At 38.4% G+C, this 24,737-nt stretch overlaps 1 protein-coding gene across 15 annotated transcripts in view; it reads left to right on the forward strand.

The window, feature by feature from the left end:
* HDAC9 (histone deacetylase 9) overlaps positions 1–24,737 on the forward strand; it is a 462,497-nt gene that overhangs the window by 216,944 nt on the left and 220,816 nt on the right. For 8 of the 15 annotated variants that reach the window (XM_033083076.2, XM_033083067.2, XM_033083095.2 and 5 more), the window contains 4 exons: positions 15,496–15,737; positions 16,671–16,821; positions 18,897–19,023; positions 20,934–21,055. In XM_033083076.2, the coding sequence (XP_032938967.1) occupies positions 15,496–15,737; positions 16,671–16,821; positions 18,897–19,023; positions 20,934–21,055 (642 nt within the window). Of the gene's footprint in view, positions 1–4,749; positions 4,771–15,495; positions 15,738–16,670; positions 16,822–18,896; positions 19,024–20,933; positions 21,056–24,737 lie in introns of those variants that run through there. The other 7 variants (XM_033083033.2, XM_033083118.2, XM_033083020.2 and 4 more) reach the window with 4 other exon arrangements.

The raw sequence follows: 24,737 nt of genomic DNA on the forward strand, positions 1-24,737 counted from the left end.
CAACTGTAAGCAGGAAAGCACAGGGAAAGGACCACAAGCAATCTTAGAAAGACCAAGAGTGTGATTTCCTGCTCTGTCCTTACCTGACTGTTCCTGCCCCATATTGCACCCACTCATCAAGTGGGGAATGGCAGAAAATGGATGTGTCACTGGGGGGAGCAGAGCTTTGTCTAGCAGTGCAGATCCCCTTCTCACCCCACTGCCTCTGGTACACAATCCCACTGGCAGACAGCCTCAGGAAAGCAGTTTAGCAGCTCTGTGGATGTCTGGCTGGGTCTTCTTGGCAGTTGGCTTTTTTACTTAGTTTGAAACTAGCTAAAGACTATTGGCTTCATGTTGGTGGCTCTGTCTTTGAGAGGTCACTGAGATGGCTGGGAGGCTGCTACTGGAAGTTGTCAGTATCAGTTACGGGCTATTTTTTGCTCTGAAGTGGTCCTCCTCTGCTGCAAAAGTTCTGCTTAATGTAAAAGTGGTTTTATGATTGCTGAATGAAGGCTGTTCCCAAGGCGTTGGGCTGTCCAACTTGACAAGTTTTTAAATAGTGTTCATATGGTGTTAATTGACTTAATTGTATTAAGTACAGGATTATGTTTTACTAGCTAAGCATGGGGTGTAGAAATCATATTCATCCGTGAAGAAATAATTCTTTGCAGTCCCTGCTTACTCAGCTCCTGCTTGTTTAACAGCTCTTGCCCTTGCTTCTCATGGACTCTGTTAAGGCAATCAGGCCTATCACTGGCTGTAGTTGTGTCACTTTAAGACTCAAACAGCACATACTCAGAGTGACTTCAGCCTGTGTGTCATCTCCTTTCCTAAAGCAAGGCAAGGGAGCTCCTCCTTTCCTCCGGGAGAGGATTATGGCAGCAGATCTGTAACAGTCTGCACCCTGCTTGGGAGGGCTGCCGAGAACTGCTGGGAGAGGAGATGTGCAGCTTATGCACAGCGTGAAGCAGCTTAGCTCCCTGAGGTGTAATTCTAAGTTCTTCTTGGATTTAATAATGGCTATACTTGAACCATTTTTCTCTAGATTTCCGTACTAACCCTTAGCTGGAACATTATGTAAGAAGAAATGCTCTTTTCTAGTATGATCCAAATGGTTCTTTATTTTGCAGCTCTTGGCAGGGCCTTACACTGCCTGTTTCTTAGTCTAGCTCTCTTTGTATATATAGATAGTTATATATATATTTATATGTAAAATGGAAATGTAAACTTCAGATGAAGTCAATGCTACTTTTTTCTTAGTTGCTCTTTTTTACTTTGATTTATGATAGCAGACCCCAATGCTTCTGCAGTTTTTGAATAAGCTATTTGTAGCATGTTTTCATAGTAAAATAAAATAAAATAAATCTTAAAATTAAGATCAATATAAAATTATATATAGATCTAAATGGAACAAAATTTCAATGGTTTCCCTTTTTCAAGATACTTTTCAATTAATATTGCTTTCAAGTAGATTACTCACTTTAATGGCACACAGGGATGCAGTGGAGTTCATGTTGTGGCCAAAAAGGTGTTTTGAGAAGAAACACTCATGGGTTGTGTTTTATTCTAATCTTTTATGACATTGCAAGCTACGGATTCCAAAAAGCCTGAGAAAATGGTGAAGAACATACTCTGCTAGTGAATACAGGTATTTCAATACATTAATCATATTACTCAACAACTCCAGTAGCATGTTGATACATCTGTACTCAAGAGACTGTGGTCAGTCCCTGGTGCCCCAGGTTGAGCTGAGGAATGGAACCACAGTCATTTTGCAGGAAGTTTATACTGGTTCAGGCTGTGCCTTGGAATATTGGGTAGCCTACTGTGGGAAAGGAAACCGCAGGGAAGGGATCAGGACAGCCCTGCATGCCCATGCCAACGTATACCCCTGTTTAGGTGACCCTGCCAGTGAAGTTTCACAGCAGGAGGAGGCACTAGCAAATGTTCCATAGTCAAAAGTAGTACCTGGAGACGATGGTGAAGAGCTTATAAAGTGCATGGGAAGGAGCAAATACACACCATCTGTTCAAAGCACACAAAAAAATCTGAATTTTGCTACATGATCTCCTTAAATATGGTTGTGTTTGGCTGGAGTTTTTTCCACAGTTCCATTGCTCTTTTTACTGTCTGTGCTGTGATCTTCATATTCTTTCAGCAGGTTTCTATGTATTTGAGGGTTTTTTCCCCTGAAAATACTGCAGTATGAAAGAGTACTTAGGTAATTTAGTTTAAGCAGAAAATAATGAGATGAGTAATAACTATGCACAGAGTGAATTTGTGGAAAGTGGATTCCTTTTGCTCCAATGGGGTATTTTTTAAAAATACCATATATCATCTTGAAATTATTTTAACATGATGTTCACTGTACTACAGGAAGGAAGAAGTGCTTGTAATCCAGTGTGACAATAATGGTAAACAGACAATCATTTTTTATGAAATAGTTACAGATCTGTTTCTTGGAAGAAGGTCAGTTTTGACCTTTACATATGAACAGTAAATTGGAAACCATTTATAGAGTAATTTATTTATCTACAATGAGTCATTTTATCTTAAACATCCTTATACTTTGCTCTTTTTCAGCAAGATCAGAAAGTCTTGAAAGGCAAATTGCAATTGAGGTCCATCTTTGAAGGTTTTGGCATTTTTTCCCCTCTGGAAACATCACTGTACCTACATTAGAAAAAAACAGCCTTGGTTTCTTTAGTCATGCTTGTGTCTTTCTCTACCCTTTGTTAGTATGATTCTCATTTAGAAACAGGAACTGTGAAATGTGGTGAGGAATAAATAGATCTCTTCTAAATAGACATTGTCAAGGAAGAGCTAAGGAAGTGAATTGTGCAAATTCTTAGAACTGAGCAACGTTTATTTCAGAAAAAGACATATTTCTCAGCTCTCTACTTTATCAGAATGTCCTCTAAGATGAGGTGGAGCAAACTGTATAAAAGATGGTACAAATTCTGGAAATGGATGAATAAAAATGATAATGGACTGTGACATTTGGTTGTTGTTACTTTTTAAAAAAAGATCATATGCTATTTTTTTAATCATGTCTGGTGTGAAAGTGGAGCCATTTATTTTAATTGTATTCAAAAGGTGTTTAAGGTCAGAACCTGCTTTATATGTGTGTTGACTAGCAACTTCAGTTTTCTTTTTTTGTGTCCAGATATAGATGTGATTGGAGGTGATATGGAATTTTATGGGTGCCTAAGTAAGCCCTTTTAAACCAAGACCATCCATTGGTCACTTTGGGACTCTGATTTGTGGAGAAAGTGAAAGACAATATTGGGTGTAAGCTTTTCTCTGAGGTGTTTCATCAGGAGCATAGCTCTCAATTGACAGGACAGTACTCACATGCTTGGAATGAGTGAAATCAGTGTCATCTCCATTGGCTGCACTTCAGACATCCTTTCCTGCAGGTGAGCTGACACTTGGTCATTCTCTCCCTATATATGCTATGTCCAGACCCTACAATTCCAGTACTTTCTGCAGAGTGCTTCTGTCCACAGTGACGAGTAGCTAGTGATTGTGTAGATTTTGTGTTAGTTCTGGGACGTGGTGGTTTATGCTGGTGAGCAGGGGGAAGTCAGCTTCATGGGGTGTATTCATCACCTTCAGTTCCTAGGACATGGTGTGAAACATGCTTTATGGATGCTACCATGGTCTCAGCATTCATTTAATTGCTTGAACTTACAGTCATCAGAGACAGTGCTTGGCCAAACTGGCTATTGGGAAATTCATAACAGTGTAGAAATTTCAGTTCAGGTTTGCACTAACAGATCCTAATGAAGGGGAAAAAAACAAACGCAAGCACATCTAAAAATTAGTGAAAATAACCTCATTCGCCAAAATAAACTCCTGTTTCTTAGCAGCATAACCCTAAGATATAAGCGTGCATGGCACAAATATAAGAACTATAAGAAGGGAAGCAGTCAGGAAGAATTTTCACATTTCTGTGAAAAAAAAAAACATTTTTCTAAGTAGAAAAACCTTGATGAAGGTAGAACCTTGATGAGGACAATTCAAGCTACATTCCAGCTTGTTTCATGTCAAAGCAAACATATTAATAAATTCTTTATGGTAGCAATCCTACTCTCAGTGCTTTACCTTAAAATTAGTAATAGAGCTTTTCCATGGCAAACCTTAAATTAGTTGCACTGATTTTTTCTCTGAGTCCTTAATATGCAATGCCTGATGCAATAATTCCATAACATGCCATCTCATTGATCACAGAAAGTTCTGCTTAGAGTGCACAACTTAAACACTTACTTGCAAGGTGCCTCTCGTGTTGCAGAATTTTAGCTTGTTGGTAATGATATTTCCAGCCAGGTTCAAAAGCTCAGTCAACAGGACTAAATGTGCTGAGAGTTGTTCATCTTAGGTCTGGTGAGAGGGAACTTCTGCTCTGAGTGATTAATGTGTTAAGTGGGGGGTGGGAGTTTCCCTATGACTAGGACTTATTTAAATTATTAGGCTGAGATTCTCAAAGGACACGGAGAGTTTCTTGAAGAGTAATTTCTAGTACTTGACTCCATTAGTCTAGTGTGCCTGTTCCAGGCCTGATCTGTGGGTTTCTATAACTTGAGTTTGAAATTTGAGAAGAGTTCCCACTGATTTTTGTAGACTTCTTAGTAGGAAATTTAATTTCTTGCAAATCTTCCTTGAGAAAGACTCATTTGAAACTGAGGAAGTGCCCATTTTCTGCAGATCAGATGAGATGAAGAGAGAAAAAAACCAACTCACTAGGAAGAAAAATGGAGCTGCTGAAATGTGGAAAAACAAAAATGGGTAATAATTTTTGGCTTTTTCAGTTTTCTGCACTTGCTAAGTGGCATCAGAATTACATAGAAATTTGCAATGTCTGTTGTTCTTTTGACATCACAGATGGAATTTTAGAAGTGGTTTATTAGTGTCTGTAACATTACAGAATGCAGAACCATTTTTTCAGTGTTTGTTTAGCGTAATAACCACAGAAAATATCTCCAGCTAATGTATGAGAAAGTTGCTGTCATTTTAATAATTTCTGCAGCTTGCTTTTCCAACTCTTAAAAATTTCAAAGGCAAATGTATGTCAGTGAGGAGAAATGTCTGTTTATTTCTCATGCTCACCATAGTAAATCCATAACTCTGCTTACTGATTGAGTTGACCGAACCATAAATAAACTGAAAAAAACCTGCTGTATTTACAACTGGTAAAAAGGCTTTTGAGTACAGCAGTGTCTTGAACTTAAGAAAGAGTAGTAGGTTGCATTGTTCTTATGTAAAATATTTCTATTCCTTAAAATTTTGTTAATCTGAAATCCTATAAGAAAAATATGCTAGTAGGAATTTTTTTAATGAGCACCTGAAGTGAAAAAGGTGATTTTCTTATCTCACTAAAAAGACCCCCAATTAAACTTTATTTTGATTAGGTTTGGTATCCACATAAATCTGAACTCAGTAGCGATATTTGTTAGCTCTTCTCAGTGCTTTTTCTGTTCATTCTGATTTTGTAGTTGTTCTGAAACATCAAATTGACTCCCTCTGGTGGTTGAAACCAAGTCTCTGCATTCCAAAGAGAGCTTTTCAAACATCCCTCCATTCTGGAGAGCACAAATCATTAATAATATTTTCTAAGTTTAGTGTTACAGCATTATGAAAAAGCATAGAAATAGTTTTTCTTGCTCTCATACACTGTAGCATTAGTAGTAGGTTGGTATTGCTATATTTTGAATTTCAAGAAGAAATTTACAGCCCTTTTTCAATAAATCAAAGTAGATTGTCAAAAGGAAGTAAACACAAGATATGGAAAAAGTAGGCTTGAAATAATTTACTATGATGAAAATTGAAAAAAATTGGAAAGGTGCAATTTACATAAGTAGTGTAATAGTAATGATGCTAAGTGTGTCACATGATTACATGAACAAGGTCTTTTATACCTAGCTTGGGATTTTTTTTCAGCTTGAGAACATTATTTGATTTTAAAAGTAAACATCTAAGACTTTATCTTTGCCAAGACACCCTTTTAGTATAAAAGGAATAATTCTTCAGTATTTGGATTACAACTCTGAACCTGAGATGTCTGTCTCCATTTTTCAAGTAATTCCCCCAAATCCCAAATGGCAATATAAGAGAGACTTTTTGTGATTACTTACTGCAAATGATTATGGTTTGGATCTATACTCTACAAAACCACAACTGTCTTCACATTAATGAGATGAAAATATAAGAAAGCATCCTAGAAGATTGGCATTTCCTTGCTTATGAGTTCATAATGCTTTTCATATATTTTATGTAATCTCTTTTACTGGAGTGGCTGCCTTACGTAAGGTCTCAGTGATGGAAATGAGGCCATCTGCATGGTAGTCAAGGTTGTTTCCTGAAAGACATAGTCTGTCTGCAGCAGAAAATAAATTGGATGAAGACTTTTGAAACCTTCACAGCCTTTCACCAAGCTGAGAGGGACCTTCCTCAGTAACTCCTCCTTAACTTTCTGTAGAGAGGCTTGTGTTCTCTGCCTCCTGCCATAGTTATCCATCCAACCTTGGGGTTTGACTGCTGCCTAATATTCCCATCAGTTATATTAGCATTGTTTCTGCTTTTCATATTCTGCCACTCCTGATTAAATGCTGCCATCTAATAAACCCTGCCTTTCCTTTGCTTTTCATCATTACTGGGATCTTTTCCATTAATTTTCCCTGCCTTACCCACAGTGTTTTCTCTATACATGCTGTCACCTCTTCTGCTGCTAGGTATCAGTAATCCAGCAATTTAGAAAACAGCAAACCAACAATTTAGTGTTATCTATTCATTTTTTTTCAGTCGCTGTGCAAATATGCTTGGTGCTTTATAGGAGCAGAGGGAGAGAGAGTCCCCTGAGTGTGCTGGAGTTCAAGGCAGTGTGGGACAAAGGGGAGCAGAATAGGAAAAAAATGCATAATACAAACAGATGCATCTTTGCTAATAAACATCTGCAACTGTTAATTCTGCATAGAATACATAAGAGCTTTACTTCTGAGTTAGCACAGTAAGAAGTATTGTGTTACCACTTTCCAACTGGCATGACATTTACTATCTCATTAGAAAGATTCTTTAAAAGGCATTAATATCCTTCTGTTGCATTTTTCTTCTCCTCTGGGGAAGGTTTCTGTTCACTCCTCCCTGTTTCTATGCTTAGGATCAACACTATTTTCAGCTCAATGCTTGATCAGGATGTTGCATAAATATTTACAAGAAACATTGGAATAATAGAAGGACTTTTCTTGATTTCTTGGTAGGTTGTCAGTCTAAGAAGTTACATGTAAATTTTAGATTTTGCTATGCAGCAAAAAGGACAAAAACCAAACCCCAAATTATTGTAGTGTTTTGGGGAGCATGTACAACAACAACAGGAACTGGAAGATACCCTTTTCAATGCATTTTTGGGGTCAGTCATCTTTTTCCCTAAAACACAAAGTTGCCAACAGTTCCTTGAAAGATTTGCCCTACGTCTTGCCTTCCAAGGGTTTTGTTTGGAGCACTGGCTGTCACACCCCTGAAATAGCAATGCTATTTGGAGATACTTGTTCAGCAAACCTCCACCCACTGTCTTACTTGCTTGGAGCATGCTGCCCTGTGATACCTCAGGACATACCTGCTGGCATGCCCAAATGGTGGCTGTTTTGATACCCTCTTTTCAAGGAAGAGCTTTTTCCCCTCCCCTCCTCTCTCTCTGTCATCACCTTAAAATTAGAATAGTGGTAGCCCCACTGCTGTGAATTATTCAGCAGGTGTAAACTCAACAATGTCACAAGTGTGTTTGCAGCATTCACAGGGTGGAGAAGAGATGATAGAAAAGTAAGTGCAAATCCTAAGTTCTGGATGTATTTGGTACCCTTTCTAGCAGACTTGTATTGCCTCTGCATCAGTGATGAGGCAAGGATTGCAGGTCTCTGGAACCTTCAGTGGTGCCTTTTCAGTCATCCCTAGCAACCTGGGGGCCTTGGTGCGCTTTCTTTTTATGTGGAATGGTACTGACACAATTGAAAACATCTCATGTGGGTGTGGCATCAATCATTACAAGTTTTAAAAAGGGAGGTGAGAGGAGCCTTTTGTATCATGTCTGCTCCATAATTTTTTCTTAGCATTTCAGAATATGATGCAATAATTATGTATGTATGCAAGTGCACAGACACAATTATGAATTGTGCTTTCAATTTAATCAGTTAATTTTAAGTTTTTATTGAAGTGACTGGAAGATACTGATGAGCTGGTACTTGCTGACTTGGAGACATCGTGCCTATTTAGTTCTTTAAGTAGTAAGGGATACTGCCACCAAATTGAACCTGAGTTGGCATCTTCACAGGGTTCTCATTGACAGGGGTACTGATTTCTGCACAGAAGATCCACAACCAAAAGAATGCTGTTTTATATTCTCCCCTGACACTTTTTTGCATGGATACCATACAGAGGGCATATTAGTGTCTATTTGGTTAACCTGATGCCATAACTAACACTGAATTATTATCATTATCTAATGGAATCATCAGTATGTCATAGATTTTTGAACTGAGAATAAAGTTACATAGAATTTCTGCATTTTAACTATATGTGCATTTAACTTTGTTCTGTTTTTATCTTGCCTGCAGCAGTAGTATCTAGAATTTAGGATATTCATGTTTCTTATATCAAAAAGGCTTATTCTGGAAAGTGAAGATATGCTTGTGTGCTGATAGGTATAGAGAAACTTGTATGTAAGGGTTCTTCTAGGTGGAATATAAATAAAGTAACTCAGAACCCCAAATATAGCTCAACTTGGATTTCTTGATAGCAGATCATCCCAGGTTTGAGTTTGAAAGTGTTTCATGTTCTGATGTGATTTACTGGGAACATTTGCCTTTATTCCTGTGACAGAAGTGGTTGGCCTGATATTTGCATGAACTCTGGCAAGCTCCTAAGTGGAATTTTTGCTCATGTATTCAGTACAGAAGAAACAGCAAACACTATGATATTTAAGAAAATTTCTGGTGCTAACAAATTAGATGGCATTTATGTTTGTGCTTGTTATGAGTGTTTGACTCAAATGCCTATTTGGAGAGAAGGAATCTGATTTTAGTAAATCAATATAATAAAGCCTTTGATTCTTTACAAAGGCCAGCTAACTGTAACTTCAGTGTTGGTATTTCAAGGCCTCTCACTGATATTTTAGAAGTTTGTGGTTGTTTGAGCTTCCTTTCCAGGCCCTGGGGAAATAAGAGTATGGTAAATCAAAGCCCAGATCACTGTTTGCATTTATTTTACTTCTCATTATGACATGTATGCAAACACTTAAAAGAAATAGGAAAAAGGTATAATCATGATAAGATCCCTTTTTTTTCGAACAAAGGGGAATACTTTTCTAGTTTAATTTATTACACTTCTCCTTAATACTATAAACTGAATTGAGTGCCTCATCAAGTTTGACAGTTCACTTATACTTCTAATAAGGTGATAGTACTTTTTAAAATAATTACTGACTCTTGAGGTAATCCAAGAAAATAACTGGAAAATACTTTTTCTGTTCTGAAATGTGTCTTAATTTCTTGGTTTTTTTTTCCTTTTCCAAGTAAGGAAGCTTTAAAACTGCAGTTTTAAAAGTGCAGTTGAGTACTTAACTGCCAAAAAAAGTCATTGTGCTACCTTTGAAAGAAAATTTCCATTTTCATTTGCAGTTTTTCTGCTTTCCTTGCCTGTGACAACCAAAATCCAGTGTAGGGTTGAGGATATATAATGAATCAAAAATATTTAATAACATTCAGTGAAATGTAGGTGACACTTTTTTCAGTTTGATGCACTCCCTAGCATAATTGAGGGAGTGGAGGAAGAAACTGGTGATTCCATATATTGCAGAAAAGTTTTATAAGTGTCATCATAAATCTGTGTGCTTTTTGTCCCCATGCTAAAATGAGATGCTCTGAAGGCTGTCTTCTTTCACCCCTGCTCTCTTGAGAGAGGCTCTGCATCTAGCTTCTCAGGTGGCATAAAGAAGCTTTGCCTGTATTGAAGTTAACAGAGGAATGACAGATTATGCCAGCTGAGAATTGAGGTACAAGACTTTAGCTACCAGAGCTGAAATGATAAAAGCATCCCATGGGAGGTAACCTAACCTTTCACAGTTTATTGATCATCTGACTTGTACTTCTGATGTCACTAGTTATTCTTAACATTTCAGCTTCTCGCTCCTGCGGTCCGTCTTGCTGTGGCACTGCTTCCCCCAGGAAACTGCCAGCTGCCTCTCCTCCAGGGAACAGGCTCCAGATTAGGACATTTTCTGCACCCCTGAGCACTGAACATTTGCTGTGGCAGTTTTGATGCCAGTCTCAGTCCTCTTTAGTCATGGCTATTCAAAACCACTTTGCTTGCCTAATTTCCCAGCATCGTCACCACAGACACATTGCTCCTGCGTTAGCTCCTTGTTTACACTGTGGCCTCACTGCCACCTTATCACTGTGCCAGGGCTGCTCTTAGATTACAGAGTGAGCAGTGTCCCTCTAATGCAGCTCCTCAGAGCAGAAATTTAACTCCTTTTCCTGTGTCTTATCCTCTGCTCATGTCTTATTGCCTGGCCAGTCCTTCTCTGTCCCATCTCCTGCCAGTTACTTTGTGGTTCACATTGCTGCCAAAATTTCCCTCTTACCCGGCTTTCAGCCTCCTATGGTATTTCATCTTTCCAGTATTTTCAAAGATTTTTTCAATCTGTTTCAAAGACGCTGTTATAGCTTTTCAGGTATCAGTGCTTTTCAAGTCCTGAATGAGTTGGCACATAAATCTGGTTTAAAAAAATTCTAGGTTTAAATTGTAGAGTAAATTTAAAGTGTTCTCTTTATTGGTGAGGGGGTGAATCTTCCGCTCTTGTCAGCATTTAGGGCTCTTTTCTATAAATTCCTCAGTGTTCTGATTATGTAATGGCTGACTGATGGCTAATTCTGCAAAAAAGGGAGGGTTTTTACTTTCTGTGTATGAAGAGGCCAAATGGAGCCAGTTTCCTTTACACTAAAATGTGCAAAATTATTCTAGTTTGTTTTCACTTTATGAAAAGCATATGAAAGCTATGAAAATTACTGTACAAGTTAATAATAACTTTGTGCTCTTTTTTGTAGAGCAGAGTTCAAAAGAGTAGCACTGGTAGAAACTCCCACTCTCTTTTTTTTGTAATATTTCACCCAGATTCTGTCTGGCATAAGGTGTGGCCATTTCTTTGCATACTGGTTCTTCTAGATATTACTTGGGTTTTGTGTGTTTTTAGGAATATGTTTTTATTACCTAATACTGCTGGTTGGAGAAACTTGTCATCTGTCTTTTGTCAGATGTAGTTTTACTTTAGTGTTCCAATTTCTGTAGTCCTCTTTGTTCACTTTATGAACCTTAAGTGCTTCTTCTGTGTGAGTTGACTTTGAACAACCAAGGCAGGAGGATGAGGCTCACCAGCTTCATGCCCTGTTCCTGTCTCCCGCCTTTTTTACTGTCCCAGCCCAACAGTGTAACTGAGACATTCCTTTGGGAAAAGGTTAATTTGGATGCCTGCAGTCCCAGCAGTCCACACAGTTCCTCTTATGGAAGAATCATAGATGTACTAGACAAGATGGTCTATAAACAAGTCTACTAGAATTCTTCTTGATTGCATCTCAAATCAGGAATGGCATCTGTTCAGCTGATGACAGCATACCTTGTTTAAGTTCCTAGATTTAAAGGTGGCAGAAATGTCTGCCGAGAAAGGTAACTGCCAACAAGATAAAAGAAGATTGCCCGTCTTGGGAGATGGTGGTAAGAAAGCAGGCTGCTTTATTTTCTGATGTTTTCCTTTAGCATTTGTGATTTGGAAGATTTGTGTTTCTAATACACCAGGAATTTAAACCAGTCACCAGAAACAGAGATTGAAATGCCATCTTTTAGTGAAAGACTTAACAGTTGTTCAGTGTTCCCATTGTAAGAAACAGTTTCAAAATGCAAAGCCTGAGGGTTAAACCAAGCTCCTTTACCTCTTTTTGCACATGCTCCAAGCATCTAAATCATTCAACAAGCATGCCATTTTTCAAGTCTTATTTTCTTTCCACAGAATTTCAAAAGCTCTGTGGGAAGTGCCATCTATGGAATATAATTGATATGGACACTCTTCTGAGACTATTTTTGTTGTTGTGTTTCAAGATAAAGGCAATTGAGTATTTATAGGAAAAATAAATACATATGCCTTTTGCAATGTGTTGCAACTGAAAATTAAATATTTTTGTACTCAAATTTTGGCATATTTCCTGGAATCACTGAGCTTTCAGTATCGTTTTTAGTTAATATTCTGCAGCTTACTGTTGTATTCACCACAGCTGACATGAGCCCAGAGTTTGTCTTTATTTAACCTTAGAGAGGAATCCCAGGCTTGCTCTGTAGTTGGCAGAGCTGTTGGGAAGGATCTGCTGCAGACTGCAGCGGAGAGAGTGAGGACAGGGTCTGCTGCAGCTTTGCTCCATTGGTGATATGAAAATCCTGAAGAATAAGTGAAGTTAGCTTTGATCAAACTCTGATTAATATTTGTTTTCATTATCCATTCCTTTCCTTCTTTGTCTAATATTTTTATGAATCCTGTTGCTTAGATCCTGCATCCCACTGCTCCTTGTAATGTTTGAAGTTGAGGGCACTCATTAGGACATATTTTGTTACCTGTAGAATATATATATCCATGTAGAGGGGGTTAAAAAAACATAAAAAGCCCCAGTCTGCATCGCCTTTGCTCTCTAGAGACTTAAAATTGCAGTGGCATGGTGGGGGGAGGAAGATGCTTCAGCTAAAAGTCAAAGCTTTTAAAGACGCTGATTCTGATTCTCTGCTCCATTACACATTTTTCACACTGATGTAGCTCCACGGAGCTGCTTTGTCTCTTTCTTGTCAGCTAGTAATAAGTAAGAATGTAAATGGCCTGTGGCATTAGGACTGTGAAACAGACAGTAGCAAACCATTCAGTTTGGTTGGTGATCTTGGAGTTACTTGTTTAGAATAGTGTCATTGATGAGGTTGACTATTACCCAGCTAACTATTACTTAGTTCATTTTTAAGACAGTAATTACCCCTAAAAGTTAATGTTTGCTATGTCAGCAGTTATTAGAAGTATTGGTGGTAACCTTACTCTTAACAATATTTATGCCAGGATGTAAATGCTTGTCTTTATTTGTTGACAAACACTGGCACTGAAATTACATTAAATATTCCATATTGATTTCTATGGATTCAAGTCTTGAACTACCCTAATATTTGTTTTTCCCCTCATTAAGGAATGAGGCTAAGATCACCTTGATGAAGTAGATATTCTGGTGCTAAATTTTTTATTTGAGTGTGAGAAAATTCTAGAAAATGTGTGGCTTACCAAACTGAGCCTGGTTTCAGTTGCAGATTTTACTAACAGTGAAAGGAAATTTCCATTGTTAAAAAAATCTGAAGGGGTGCCCTCATGCTATGTTCTCTCAAAATAAAGAAATGGGATGCTGGTCCATGATGAGAAGTATAATCAGCCTGACTCACCGTGCAGATCTGTGGAGGCTGATTTTCAGCCAGTATCTGCAAAATAAGCTGCAGGGTTCAGTTTGCAAACACTATTGTGACCCAAACCCTGCGGGGCTCAGTTTGCAAACACTATTGTGAACCAGACCCTGCAGGGTTTGCTGAGCTCCAGTTACTGCTCCTAGTAAGGCTTATTATCCTGTCACAGAAGATGTAAGAAAATCCATCTCTCCCCTTTAAACATGATAAACCTTTGTCACCTACAATGCAATTAATGTTAAAAATAGAAGAGAGCTGATGATAAGATTGTGACTTGCAGGCAATGAGCCATTGTCCAAGCACAGGAGACTTATCTGGCAGGCCAGTCAGCCTACACGGTTTGCTGTCAGTTTGCTGATTGCCATTTCTCTCTGGGTTTGATGAAATATTCACGTCTTTGCTCTGCTCTCTGCAAGCACTATTGATTTCTTGTATAAACGCGGCTATATTTAGTCTAGACAAATGGAATGTGGATTGCTGCTGAATAAATGGGATGAAAGGCTGGGGGTTTGCTTGTCCGTTTCTCTTGGTCGGTGGCAATTATTTATAATCAAGAGTAGTTTTTGTAAGTTAAAGGTGATTTTTTATAATTTAGTGATTAGTCTCAGAACAAAAGTAAGCACTTAGACACAATCATTTTGTTGGGATAGGGGGTTAAGAAGCTAAATTATGCTCTGAGATTTACAATCACAGTTATTAGGATTTAAAAAAAAGGAGGGCCCAGAAAAGTGTATGTTTTCAGAATTTTGAGAATAAAAAAGTATGATCAGTAGAAAGATTTGGTACCTTTTCTCTTATTTTTGTAAAATCATTTACTAATAGACTTGATCTCACAGTTAGAATTCAGTCCACCCCATTTGCTGCAGTTTCAACATTTACTGCTTCAGTTTTGCTGTCCCTGCTTACTAGAATATGTCTGTTTCGTTTTGGTTTTCTCTTTGGAAATAAATACAGCTGCAGCAGAGAAAAAGGAGAAAATATGCTTAAAATCTTGTTCCCGAGTCATTTCCGACAGCGTGTTTGTTTTCAGTTGATAATCTTATTTTCCAACGAAGATAGTGCAGGAATAGGAGCTGAAGTGAATGTGTTTGTGTTTCACTGTCCTCTTGTGGATGGAATCAGAACTGCTGGGCTTTTGCAAAGGCCTTCAGTTGCTGTTTATTTTCTTCTTCTAGATATGCTGCTTGTTAGCCTTGTGTTCTTTTGAAACAGATAAAGTTACACTCACTCTTTTCACTTGATGTGAAACCCAGAGCTTTACAAGTATTGTAGTGAAAGTCATCAGATTGCTCTGTTCAGCTGCCTGTTGGTTCCTTTGATTTAAATTAGGAGATAGAAAATAGAGAATCCTCCATTATGTACTTTAATGCCGGATTAAGAATTTATAAAATTGCTACAACAAACTGAAAGAATTAATTTTCTTACAGGCCGTATATGGTGTGCTGTGCATGGTGGTCACTTTTCCAAAAGCTGTATTAAAACTTATTTGGTGTGTGAAATTATTTCCCCATGTTATATGTTACTCCTCTGTGTTTGCCAGGTATATTTATATGCTGTAGCTTTGAAGCACAGAGTAGCTTTTCTTGTGTAACACTATCCTCAGAAAAATCTGTGCACTAGCTTTGAAAAATGTCTTGCAGTGCAGTGGGAGCTGCAAGGCCTTCGTTTTATGCTGAAGAAGTGCCCTGAGTGTTTATTGTGTAGCATCAATAGTGCCTAGGAGATTCTCACTAAATATTGCTCCACTGGGCTATGACATGGTTTTAGAACCTGGGTTGTGTGTTAACCTGTTTAGCAGAATATTAACCTGGGAGTATTTTTACAGAGAATGGAGAGGAAGTGCTGAAGATTGCATACAGCATAGGCTGCATTTAATGTTTTGAAAAGTCTGTACATTGAAACAGTGTCTGAGTGAAATGAGTCTTTTTCCTGGTTGGAGTGCTCTCTATTGTCCTGTTATATTTGATGTGTTTTGTTGTTTTGCTCCCGCAGTGGATGTGAAGTCGGAGGTTCCCGTGGGACTGGAGCCTATCTCACCGTTAGACCTGCGAACCGATCTCAGGATGATGGTTCCCATGGTGGACCCCATTATGCGCGAGAAGCAGCTGCAGCAGGAGCTGCTCCTGATCCAGCAGCAGCAGCAAATCCAGAAACAACTGCTCATTGCAGAGTTCCAGAAGCAGCATGAAAACCTGACCCGCCAGCATCAGGCCCAGCTCCAGGAGCACATTAAGGTAGCAACATTTTTCATTTATCCCTTACTTAATCTGCAAAATGAACATGCTTAAGAAGACAGGGAAAGGGAACATGCCTGGAAGGTTTGCTGTGACTGAGAGATGGTATTTGAGTGCTCTTCTTTCTATATTGGGGTAATAAAAGCGTTTTAAAGAGAAACTGCTGGCACTTGTCAGTGACTTGCTCACAGCAGACCAAGGCAATGAGAATCATCAAACTCATGAAGCCACCACATCCACAAAAAAAATCCAGCTATCTATTTTACAACTTGGCTTTTCAGCTGAACTTCAATATGGTTTTTTGGTATATACTGTTTTTAGTATATGAAAGACTGCTTTTTTGGGCTACTGTTTGAGTCTGTGACCACAAATCAAATTGATAGGCAAGTGCATAATACTTGAATTTGTAAAATGGAGGCAGATCCTGGTTGTGTTGTGTTTTCACTCTTCTCTGAGCTGCCTCATATAATACAAAAAGAAAATGATTTATGGGATTGCATGCACGATGGCAGGATTGCTATAATGGATTTTGACTAGGACTTTATGATCTTACCTTTCATTTAATTTTTTCCTTATCTACTTGCCATTGTGCTGCTGTGCTAAGCTTCCACTCAATGGAGCTGACAAATGCAGCAGAGCACAGCAACCAGAGCTGGGTGATGCACAGGCAGAGAACAATGTGAAGTTTCCAGGCGTCTTTGCCAAAAGAGAAAGAAGTGAAACCAGAGCAGCAGGCTGCTACCTGACACTGGACTTCAATTTGGTGACTGCCAGTAATGCACTGTGCTGCTTAAAAGTCAGTTAAGAGATGAAAAGAAGTGCAAGCATAAAAGCAAGCACTGATCCTCAGTTACTCAAGGGGTTGTTTTAACCAGGACTGACCTAGAAAACAGTGCAAACTGCACTTTCTCATGTCTTTTTGTTCTGTGCAAGTTACAACAGGAACTCCTAGCCATTAAACAACAGCAAGAACTCCTTGAAAAAGAGCAGAAACTGGAGCAGCAAAGACAAGAGCAGGAACTGGAGAGGCATCGCAGGGAGCAACAGCTTCCTCCCCTCAGAGGCAAAGAAAGAGGACGAGAAAGTAAGAGCCAATGTACCATGAATCCTAATAAGAAATGAATCTATTCCCCTTTGCATTCTCCCAGCCAAAATGAACTATGAACAGGAACCTGAAGGAAGCCTATTCCTGTGTGAAATACGCAGGTCGAGAAGTCAAGACTGTGCTTTGAGAAGGGCAGGGCCACCCACTGCACCCACAGAAACACATTTTTGGTTTGTGTGCAGACTTGGAAGACTGCAGGAAAGCACAGTTAGACAGACTTGTAGATATGCATCTCAGAAATTAAGCTCTTTGTATTAAAAAAATGAGGAAATTTGAAAGCGTAAAGCTTGACACAAGAAGTTTCTGAAGAGCTTAATTCTCCATACATAAAGCACTACAAAGCAGCAAAAAATTAAATTAGTTGCTGAACATTGTTCCAAGACTGAAAATAAAATTAAATATTTAAGACTTATCTTAGGATGGGACTTTAAATATTTTGCTAGGACTTTTTCAAACTTTCTTGTGTTTGTTCTTGGTGACATTTCATGAGGCATAACCAAAAGTTATTTCTAGCTTATATAAAACTATAAAGAAAATAACTATAAAAGTTTATTAGGATTTGGTGCTCACTAGAGGGAGACAGATACAAATAATTCTCTTCAGTGAGGTCAGTTTGAAAATCTGGTTGAAGTGCAGTGTGAAGATACTCAAAATGAAGCTGCCACAAACAGATACTGTTACTTGGCCTACTGAATGAGTGTAAGAATTAACCGACAAAGTCTGAAGCAAAAAAGAGCTTTTTTTTCTTGAGTGGAAAAATATATCACTTAAACAGCTGTAGGTGTATCATACCGTAGACTTTAGAAATTAAGGTGTCCATGGCTCTTCTAGTACTTTGAAGAAAAATGAGCCCATTTAACAAATTCCATCTTATTGACCTAGAAATTTGAGGGTGTGGAAACTGCTGGGACAAAAGGTTCCTCTAAGTTGTACAAAAAAAATCAGCCTCCACATGAACAATTGAACTTTATCAGTGCTCCTGCCAGAGGAAGAGCAGAGATGTGACCTCAGTGGTTTCCTTCTCAGTTTGAGCTTGCTGGGTGGCTCTACAGGATTTCACATCCAGCCAAGCAACTTGTGACCACTCCGGCCCCAGCCCCAGAATTTGTTGGTGATGATGATCTATTTAATGAGTAGAGGAGGTAAGGGAGGTGTGGGCGGGGAGTTGGAGTATGAAGCAGAGAGGTAGTAGAGGTATTTTGTGGCAATGGGTCACATGGGACATGCTCAGCAGCTCAGCTGTGATGTGTCAGGGTTGAGTAACCAAATACTAGTGTATCAAATATGCCTGAGTGCTGCAACTTTGAAGGAAATGGAGTTGCATCTCATTTTTTGTCATTGATTATGGAAAACCAAAAGATTTTTTGTTTTCATACCTTTTTTTTCTTAATGAATACAATTTTGGATGTGAGTAAAGAGGCATGTCCCATGCTGCAAGCTTGAATTGGTAGTTTAACCTTACAATGACATGCTCTATTTTTTATTCTGTATTGATCTAACCACCAAGAGAGGTCTAAATACACTGTCTCCTGTCTTCCAGACATCACAGGTAGAGACTCTTAAGGGGTTCCAATTAAAAACCTCACTGCTGGCTCTTTCTGCAGTTTTCTGCTTATAACTAAGACAGTGTTCAGAGGACAGTTTTGCTGTGTTACTACTGTTACTTTATTAAAAGGAAAAACATTCATACTAAAAACTCAAACTGACCTTTTGTTACTGTCTTTTTAGTTCTATTGTTGGTTTTATATTTGGATTGTTGGGAACTATCAGGAAATAATTTAAATTCTTTAGATACATCTGGCCCTGGATAAATGGCCTCATCTACTGTTGAAATATTCCTTATGACTTCACTGGATTTTTGGGTCATGGCCAGCTTCAGACTTCCACAGACAAGCATTTAATCCAAATGTTATCTCATTTTGACTTTTTTCCACCAATAGCTTTTTTTATAGTTTACAAAACTTCCAGCAATAAGGCACAGACTGTTTTGGGGTTTATTTTCTTTAAAAAGGTAATTTTTTGACAGTAAAGACATTGAACTCTGTGTTTCTTAGGGGCAGTGGCCAGTACAGAAGTGAAGCAGAAACTTCAAGAGTTCCTGTTAAGTAAATCAGCTACAAAAGACTCTCCAGCAAATGGGAAGAATCATTCCATGAGCCGCCACCCCAAGCTCTGGTACACGTATGTTCAGTATTAAGCTGCTTCCTTGTCTTATCGATGTATCAGCTAAAACTTGGCAGAATGCTTTTCCAGCAGGGGTGTTGAGAGTCTGCCTCCAGAGCAAGGCAGAAGTTCAACCCAAAGATTAGTGAAAAGCCAGAAGTGTTATATTTCTGGTTTAACCAGGGAGTATTTGGTGTTCAGTGATGACATGAGATGAGAGCTATACAGAACAAGGCTCTCACAAAAATCTGCATAATTGTCTTTATTTCAGTTGCTTCATCTGTAGCATCTATAGCTGTTGTTACCACAAATTTTATGACTATACCTGTCATTTTTCCAAATATCTTAATTTTTGCAGTTAGAACAACCTTGTGCTTGTGTTACTTGGATTTTGAATGAATCACAAAACATCTCTTGAAGAGATACTGCTTTGCTTCCAGTGAAGTTGCTTGAATGGTGTTAGTAATTCACAAGGACTTTGAGAAAGACAGTGGTCATTTAACTTTTCTGACTCATGGATTTTAGTATCCAAACTACATATTGCTATGGTAACTTGGCCTTGACAAGAATCTGCTTATACCATGGAAGCAAATGATTTTGTTGAGTCATTCTATTGGCACGTTAAGAGTTTACAGCTTTGCAGTTTTTATTCCCCACATAAATGAATCCAAGAAAATGAACTCTGCATTTCTGAAAGACTACAGTGTCATGCCCACATTGACCTTCAATAGGACAAACAGAAATGCATATGGTACACTAGATTTCCATCTTTACTTACTCTTTTTAAAAAGGATTGCTTGAAGGTTGCCCCTTGGAGTTTGTATTTTGAGCTAACCAGAGCATTTTTGTAAAATGATTTAATATATATATTTACATCGTGTTTGGTGGAGATACAGAAATTTATTAATTTTTTTCTTCCAAATAATGTGTAAAAGTCTCTTGAATATGTAAAATTTCTGGACTAATAATCTGAGTTTCAGATGACTGAGTGTGAGGAGCTCTGCGGAGGATGCCTTCTGCTACATTGCAGAAAGTAGCACCTCCTCTCCTGACAGAGACGTATTGATTAACCACACTGCTTTGGAAAGACAAGCAGACTCTGTAAAAGTAAAATTATGTTGAAAGTTTTTATCCTTTCCCTCTCTTCCTCTCTATATAAAAAATAATCAACCAAACCCGCCCCCCCCCAAACAAACAACCAACCAAAAAAAAAAAAAAAAAACAAAAAAAAACCAACAAACACCAACAAACCCAACCCCTGTTTCGGAGCCAAAGGATGTAATTTCTGCGTGGTTCTGTGATGGTTCAAAAAGCTCTTCCCATAATGTTTCTTTCATCCAGCAATTGTCAGAAAACATTCTTTGGCTTGGAGCTTCTCTGATGACATGAGTGCTATATAGTGGTATGCTCACAAAATTTACAAATTTAACTTAAATTCAAGGTTTCATTTACCTTGTCCACTAAATAATTTGGGGGAGGGGTTTATCCAAGAGATAACAATTCAATATTTCTGGTTATTTTATATAAACCACCATGCCCTGAAAATCTCCCACATTTTTATAGAAAAGGTTTGATCAAAATACATCTATTTGTACGTGACGAACAAACTTCAAATGGCTTTTGTTGAGTGTCAGCTGATTCATATTAAAAAACAACCACCTGAAATGGTCAATTCCCCCTACTTTCTGTAGATCAACATGAATCTTATCCCATGTGACTTCTGTAATGAGTGCAAACAATGCGTTTTTGGGAATCCCGAGGAGTTCCATAACCTACTGTAAGAGTGAAATTGGTTACATGAGCCTGTGGTTTGTGCACCCTTAGAGGAACAAGAACATAAACACAGCTGAGACGTGTACAACATGTGTGGATAGTTACTGCTGGTCACCTCAGTGGCAGCTAATTTGTGACCTCTGTGTCTGCTGCAGGGCTGCCCACCATACCTCACTGGATCAAAGCTCTCCACCCCTGAGTGGGGCCTCGCCACCGTACAAATACACTTTACCAGGAGCACAGGATGCTAAGGATGATTTTCCACTTCGTAAAACGGGTGAGTTAGCGTCGTTTATTCCATCCCCTTTCCCAGGAATTCTCCCACCCTTTATTTGGCTGTCCATCAGCAAGGCATATATCATATTCCACAAACCCTATTCAAGATGATACTATGAGTAAGTTCAAAGATCCAGACTGCATATTTCCAAGGTCAGCCTGGCCACATGGTACCAAGAGGTGCTGTTTCCTGGTGCTGACAGCTAGTGCAGGCTTCAGTTCTGATAAATTTTGTTTATAAGCAGATCATCATTTCATGGATCTTTATTTTCTTTGCCTTTCTTCTGGCTTTAATAAGTCTCTCTGCCATGCTTGGTAGATACAGTATCTATCTTCAGATGATATTCTGCTTTTAGACAATGTTCTTCAGGGCATTTTAGGGGGAAGTCATTGAAAGAGGAGGAATTGGATCAATATTATATTTGGTGTCATTAGCTGACAGAGTTTGTGTGCATATCACAGACTCACAGAATATTCTGAACTGTAAGAGACCCAGAAGGACCATGGAGTCCAACTCATAGGTGAATGGCCCGTATGGGGATCGAAGCCATGACCTTGGTGTTACCAGCACTGTGCTGTGTCCATATACACACATTTGCATGTCTTCTGACACAGACAAAATGTTCTTTTGAAGGTTTTAGAATATTTTAGAAGATCTAACAGTTGAGTATTTCGTCTTGCCAGCAGGTGAACTGTAGACTTACCTTTTCCTGCAGCATAAAGAAAACTGGAATGGCAGTGGGAGTCCATGTGGCTGTTGCCTCAGGACCTTGGTGCAGTGACTGGTATCCAGGAATGCAGGGAGACACTCAGAGGAGGGGGGGAAAGGAAAAGAAAACATTAGACCGCTTATTGCATGAGTCTGCTGTTGAGTGATATAGTTACATTCAGAGAGAAAGTCTGACCCCCTACTGTGCTAACAGCCTTTGAATGTGATTTAGCCACTGGGAGATTGAAAAACTAACTGCAAAACTGACTTGAAAAGAAGTGGCATTTGGAACCAGCAAATATTCAGAGAGAAAATCCAGCCTGTATCTAATACTTTGGGGCAGACTCTCTAAGCTTGTATTATAACCCCAAATATTTTCAAAGGAATGGAAGCATGAAAAGCAAAATGCTAATTTATTCTAGCTGAATTACTCTTTATGCAATATGGTGGCAATATAACAAGATTCCATAAAATCTTGTTCAGGCTGTTCATCACAATAAACTCCTATGGGGTCCTCTGCTTAATACCACTTTACAACATGTATTTTCTATGCCAATAGACTATACATTTTCATTTTTTGAACAAAAGGATGCATTCTACATCTTCTAAATGTGAATTAATCTACATATATTTGAAATGCAGGGTTTAATTTTTCTTCAGTGTTTATGTATCTTAAATGTTATGATTGATATTTATGATGTGTCAGACTGTTGATCTGTAAAACAAAACATTTTCAAACTTTGTAACAGTAAAGTTCTCGTGCAGCTGCTAATACTTCTATATCTCTGTGGGGGTTTCAAAATATTCCTTAATTCAATTCCCATTGTCTGCATAAGAGGACTATAATATAATTAAATCCAGATGTTTTCTATATGTTATTCCAAATATTTGGGCATGCAGTGCATCAGTTCCAAAATTGAACAAAGGACATGATGACTCTCTGAAAAGATATCTACAGAATAAATAGACAAATACTAATACAATCATTAGTATAACCATTTCTATGACATTGACATAGTGATTCTGATAAGCAAATATAAATGAAGTGTACAGCATGTTATATATCACCAACAGAGGATATTTGAGATCTCTCCATATCCATGAAAATAGCAAGTATTAATATCCTGTTTACACATCTAGTCTCTCTGTATACTAGAGATGTTTAATTCCAGTCTTCAGAAACATCCCCACAAAGTTTTCAATAATTGTTCATCAGGTTGAGTGTAAAAGCAACAGGAACCAAGCTGACACAAGTCAAATGACCCTAAACTGATCTGGGTGGCTGTAGGGCCATCCTCCAGGCAGAGGGGACATTGTGGAGCCTGTATCATCCTCACGGGACCTTACTAGACAAAGATGTCCCATGAACACTCATGTATATGGACAGGCTGTAAGCCTGCAGAAATCTGACCTTTGCCATGAGGGGTGAACCTCTTTTCCTTCCCTTTAGGCTATGAATGCTCATTGCCACTGGCTCCTGGCAAGCCCTCTGTGGTGCTGAACCTGCGTGAAGTCAGCAATTCATATGAAAGCAGACTTCACATTCCTTGCAGCCTTAAGAAAGGATTACCTGTTGTGACTTTTAATTACAGCTTTGTTTTGCCTTCTAGGTTACTTTTTAAAAAAATCTTTATCATGTAAGATACAGAGGTGTCTTTCTCTTCTCCAAATGCTCTTGTAAGATAATTCTGAATGAAGCAGGTACTCTGAGATCAGATTTAATGGGAAACAAAGCTGAATGATTCTTCCCTGACATCCTAATGTGTTTTTCAGTGCTAAGGGAGCACCAAGTGTCACACAGGCATTATAAATCATTAGTTTTGTTTGCTTACTTTCTCGTTCAGTAATCCATTTAATTTTTGCTTAATTAACCTGAAGTGGCATCTCCTTTTTTAATCTTCAAAATATTAATTCCGAAAGAATGGTACAAACGAAAATATTTTCTGCAGTTTTTACTCTTCTAGTATCTAGAGTGATGGAATGCTTGGATAACTAGGGAGAGACTTGAGAGTCTTGCTGTGTCAGTGTTTACAGTTAGGTACCAGAGTTAACATTCTAGTGCAGTAACTGCGGCTACTCAACAAGTCTCAGCCATGTGGATTGTTCCTTTCTGTACAAGATGCAGCAGAAGTTGTCAGCAGTAGGCTTCAGAACGTTTAGCTGCATGGAGGATTGGGACTGTCCTAGGGGCTAGAGGCCAGCATATGCAACTTTTTGCACAGCTGCATTCAGATGCTTGGTGTTGACAGACTTTGAAAGGAGCAGAGCAAGGGGAGCTGTTGCTTCGCTGGATAGATAAATACACCATAAGGAGAAGCTGCACATCTGTAGCTATGAGCAGAATTTAGTGTAAACAGCATAAGATTAAATTTTAAAAATCCCCAAAACTTGCACCATGGACATGTAACGTGTTTTCTACAAAGCACCCAGCCTGAGCAGCACATGGCTCATTAACTTTCAGTAAGACTAATGCATCTAAATTACACAGAGAAGTTTGAAAATACCTCCCTATTACTGAACACTTTTGAAATTCATACTGACTGTTTTAAGAGCTCTGATGGGAGCCATGTACTTTTGAAAATCTGTCCATTTAATATGGGGAACTTTTGCTTGTTGAGCTCCTCTGTTCTGTGACTATCTGTCCAGGAAAATATTATCCTCTTTATGAGGTTACTGTAAAACTAACAAAAACACAATAAGCAATATGGGTTTGGTAGGGTAGAAGATCTTTTCAAAGACTTTTTTTTCCTATTTTTTCTTTTACCTTTCCAAAATGCAGGGAGTGCTAACATTTGCATTTTCTCTAATCTTTAAAATTTCATTTTTTGTATGCAAGTGTTGATACACACCAGCAAAAGCCAGTAAGTTCCAACAAGGGTTAGCTCTCTGGCCAAATCAACTTTTAAAAAATGTTGCTGTTGGTGGAATTTCTGCATTTTGTTTCATGTTTTGGCTTTTTTGGAAGAAGTTCCTG

The sequence above is a fragment of the Catharus ustulatus genome, chromosome 1, assembly GCF_009819885.2.
Source record: "Catharus ustulatus isolate bCatUst1 chromosome 1, bCatUst1.pri.v2, whole genome shotgun sequence".
Taxonomy (NCBI): Eukaryota; Metazoa; Chordata; class Aves; order Passeriformes; family Turdidae; genus Catharus; species Catharus ustulatus.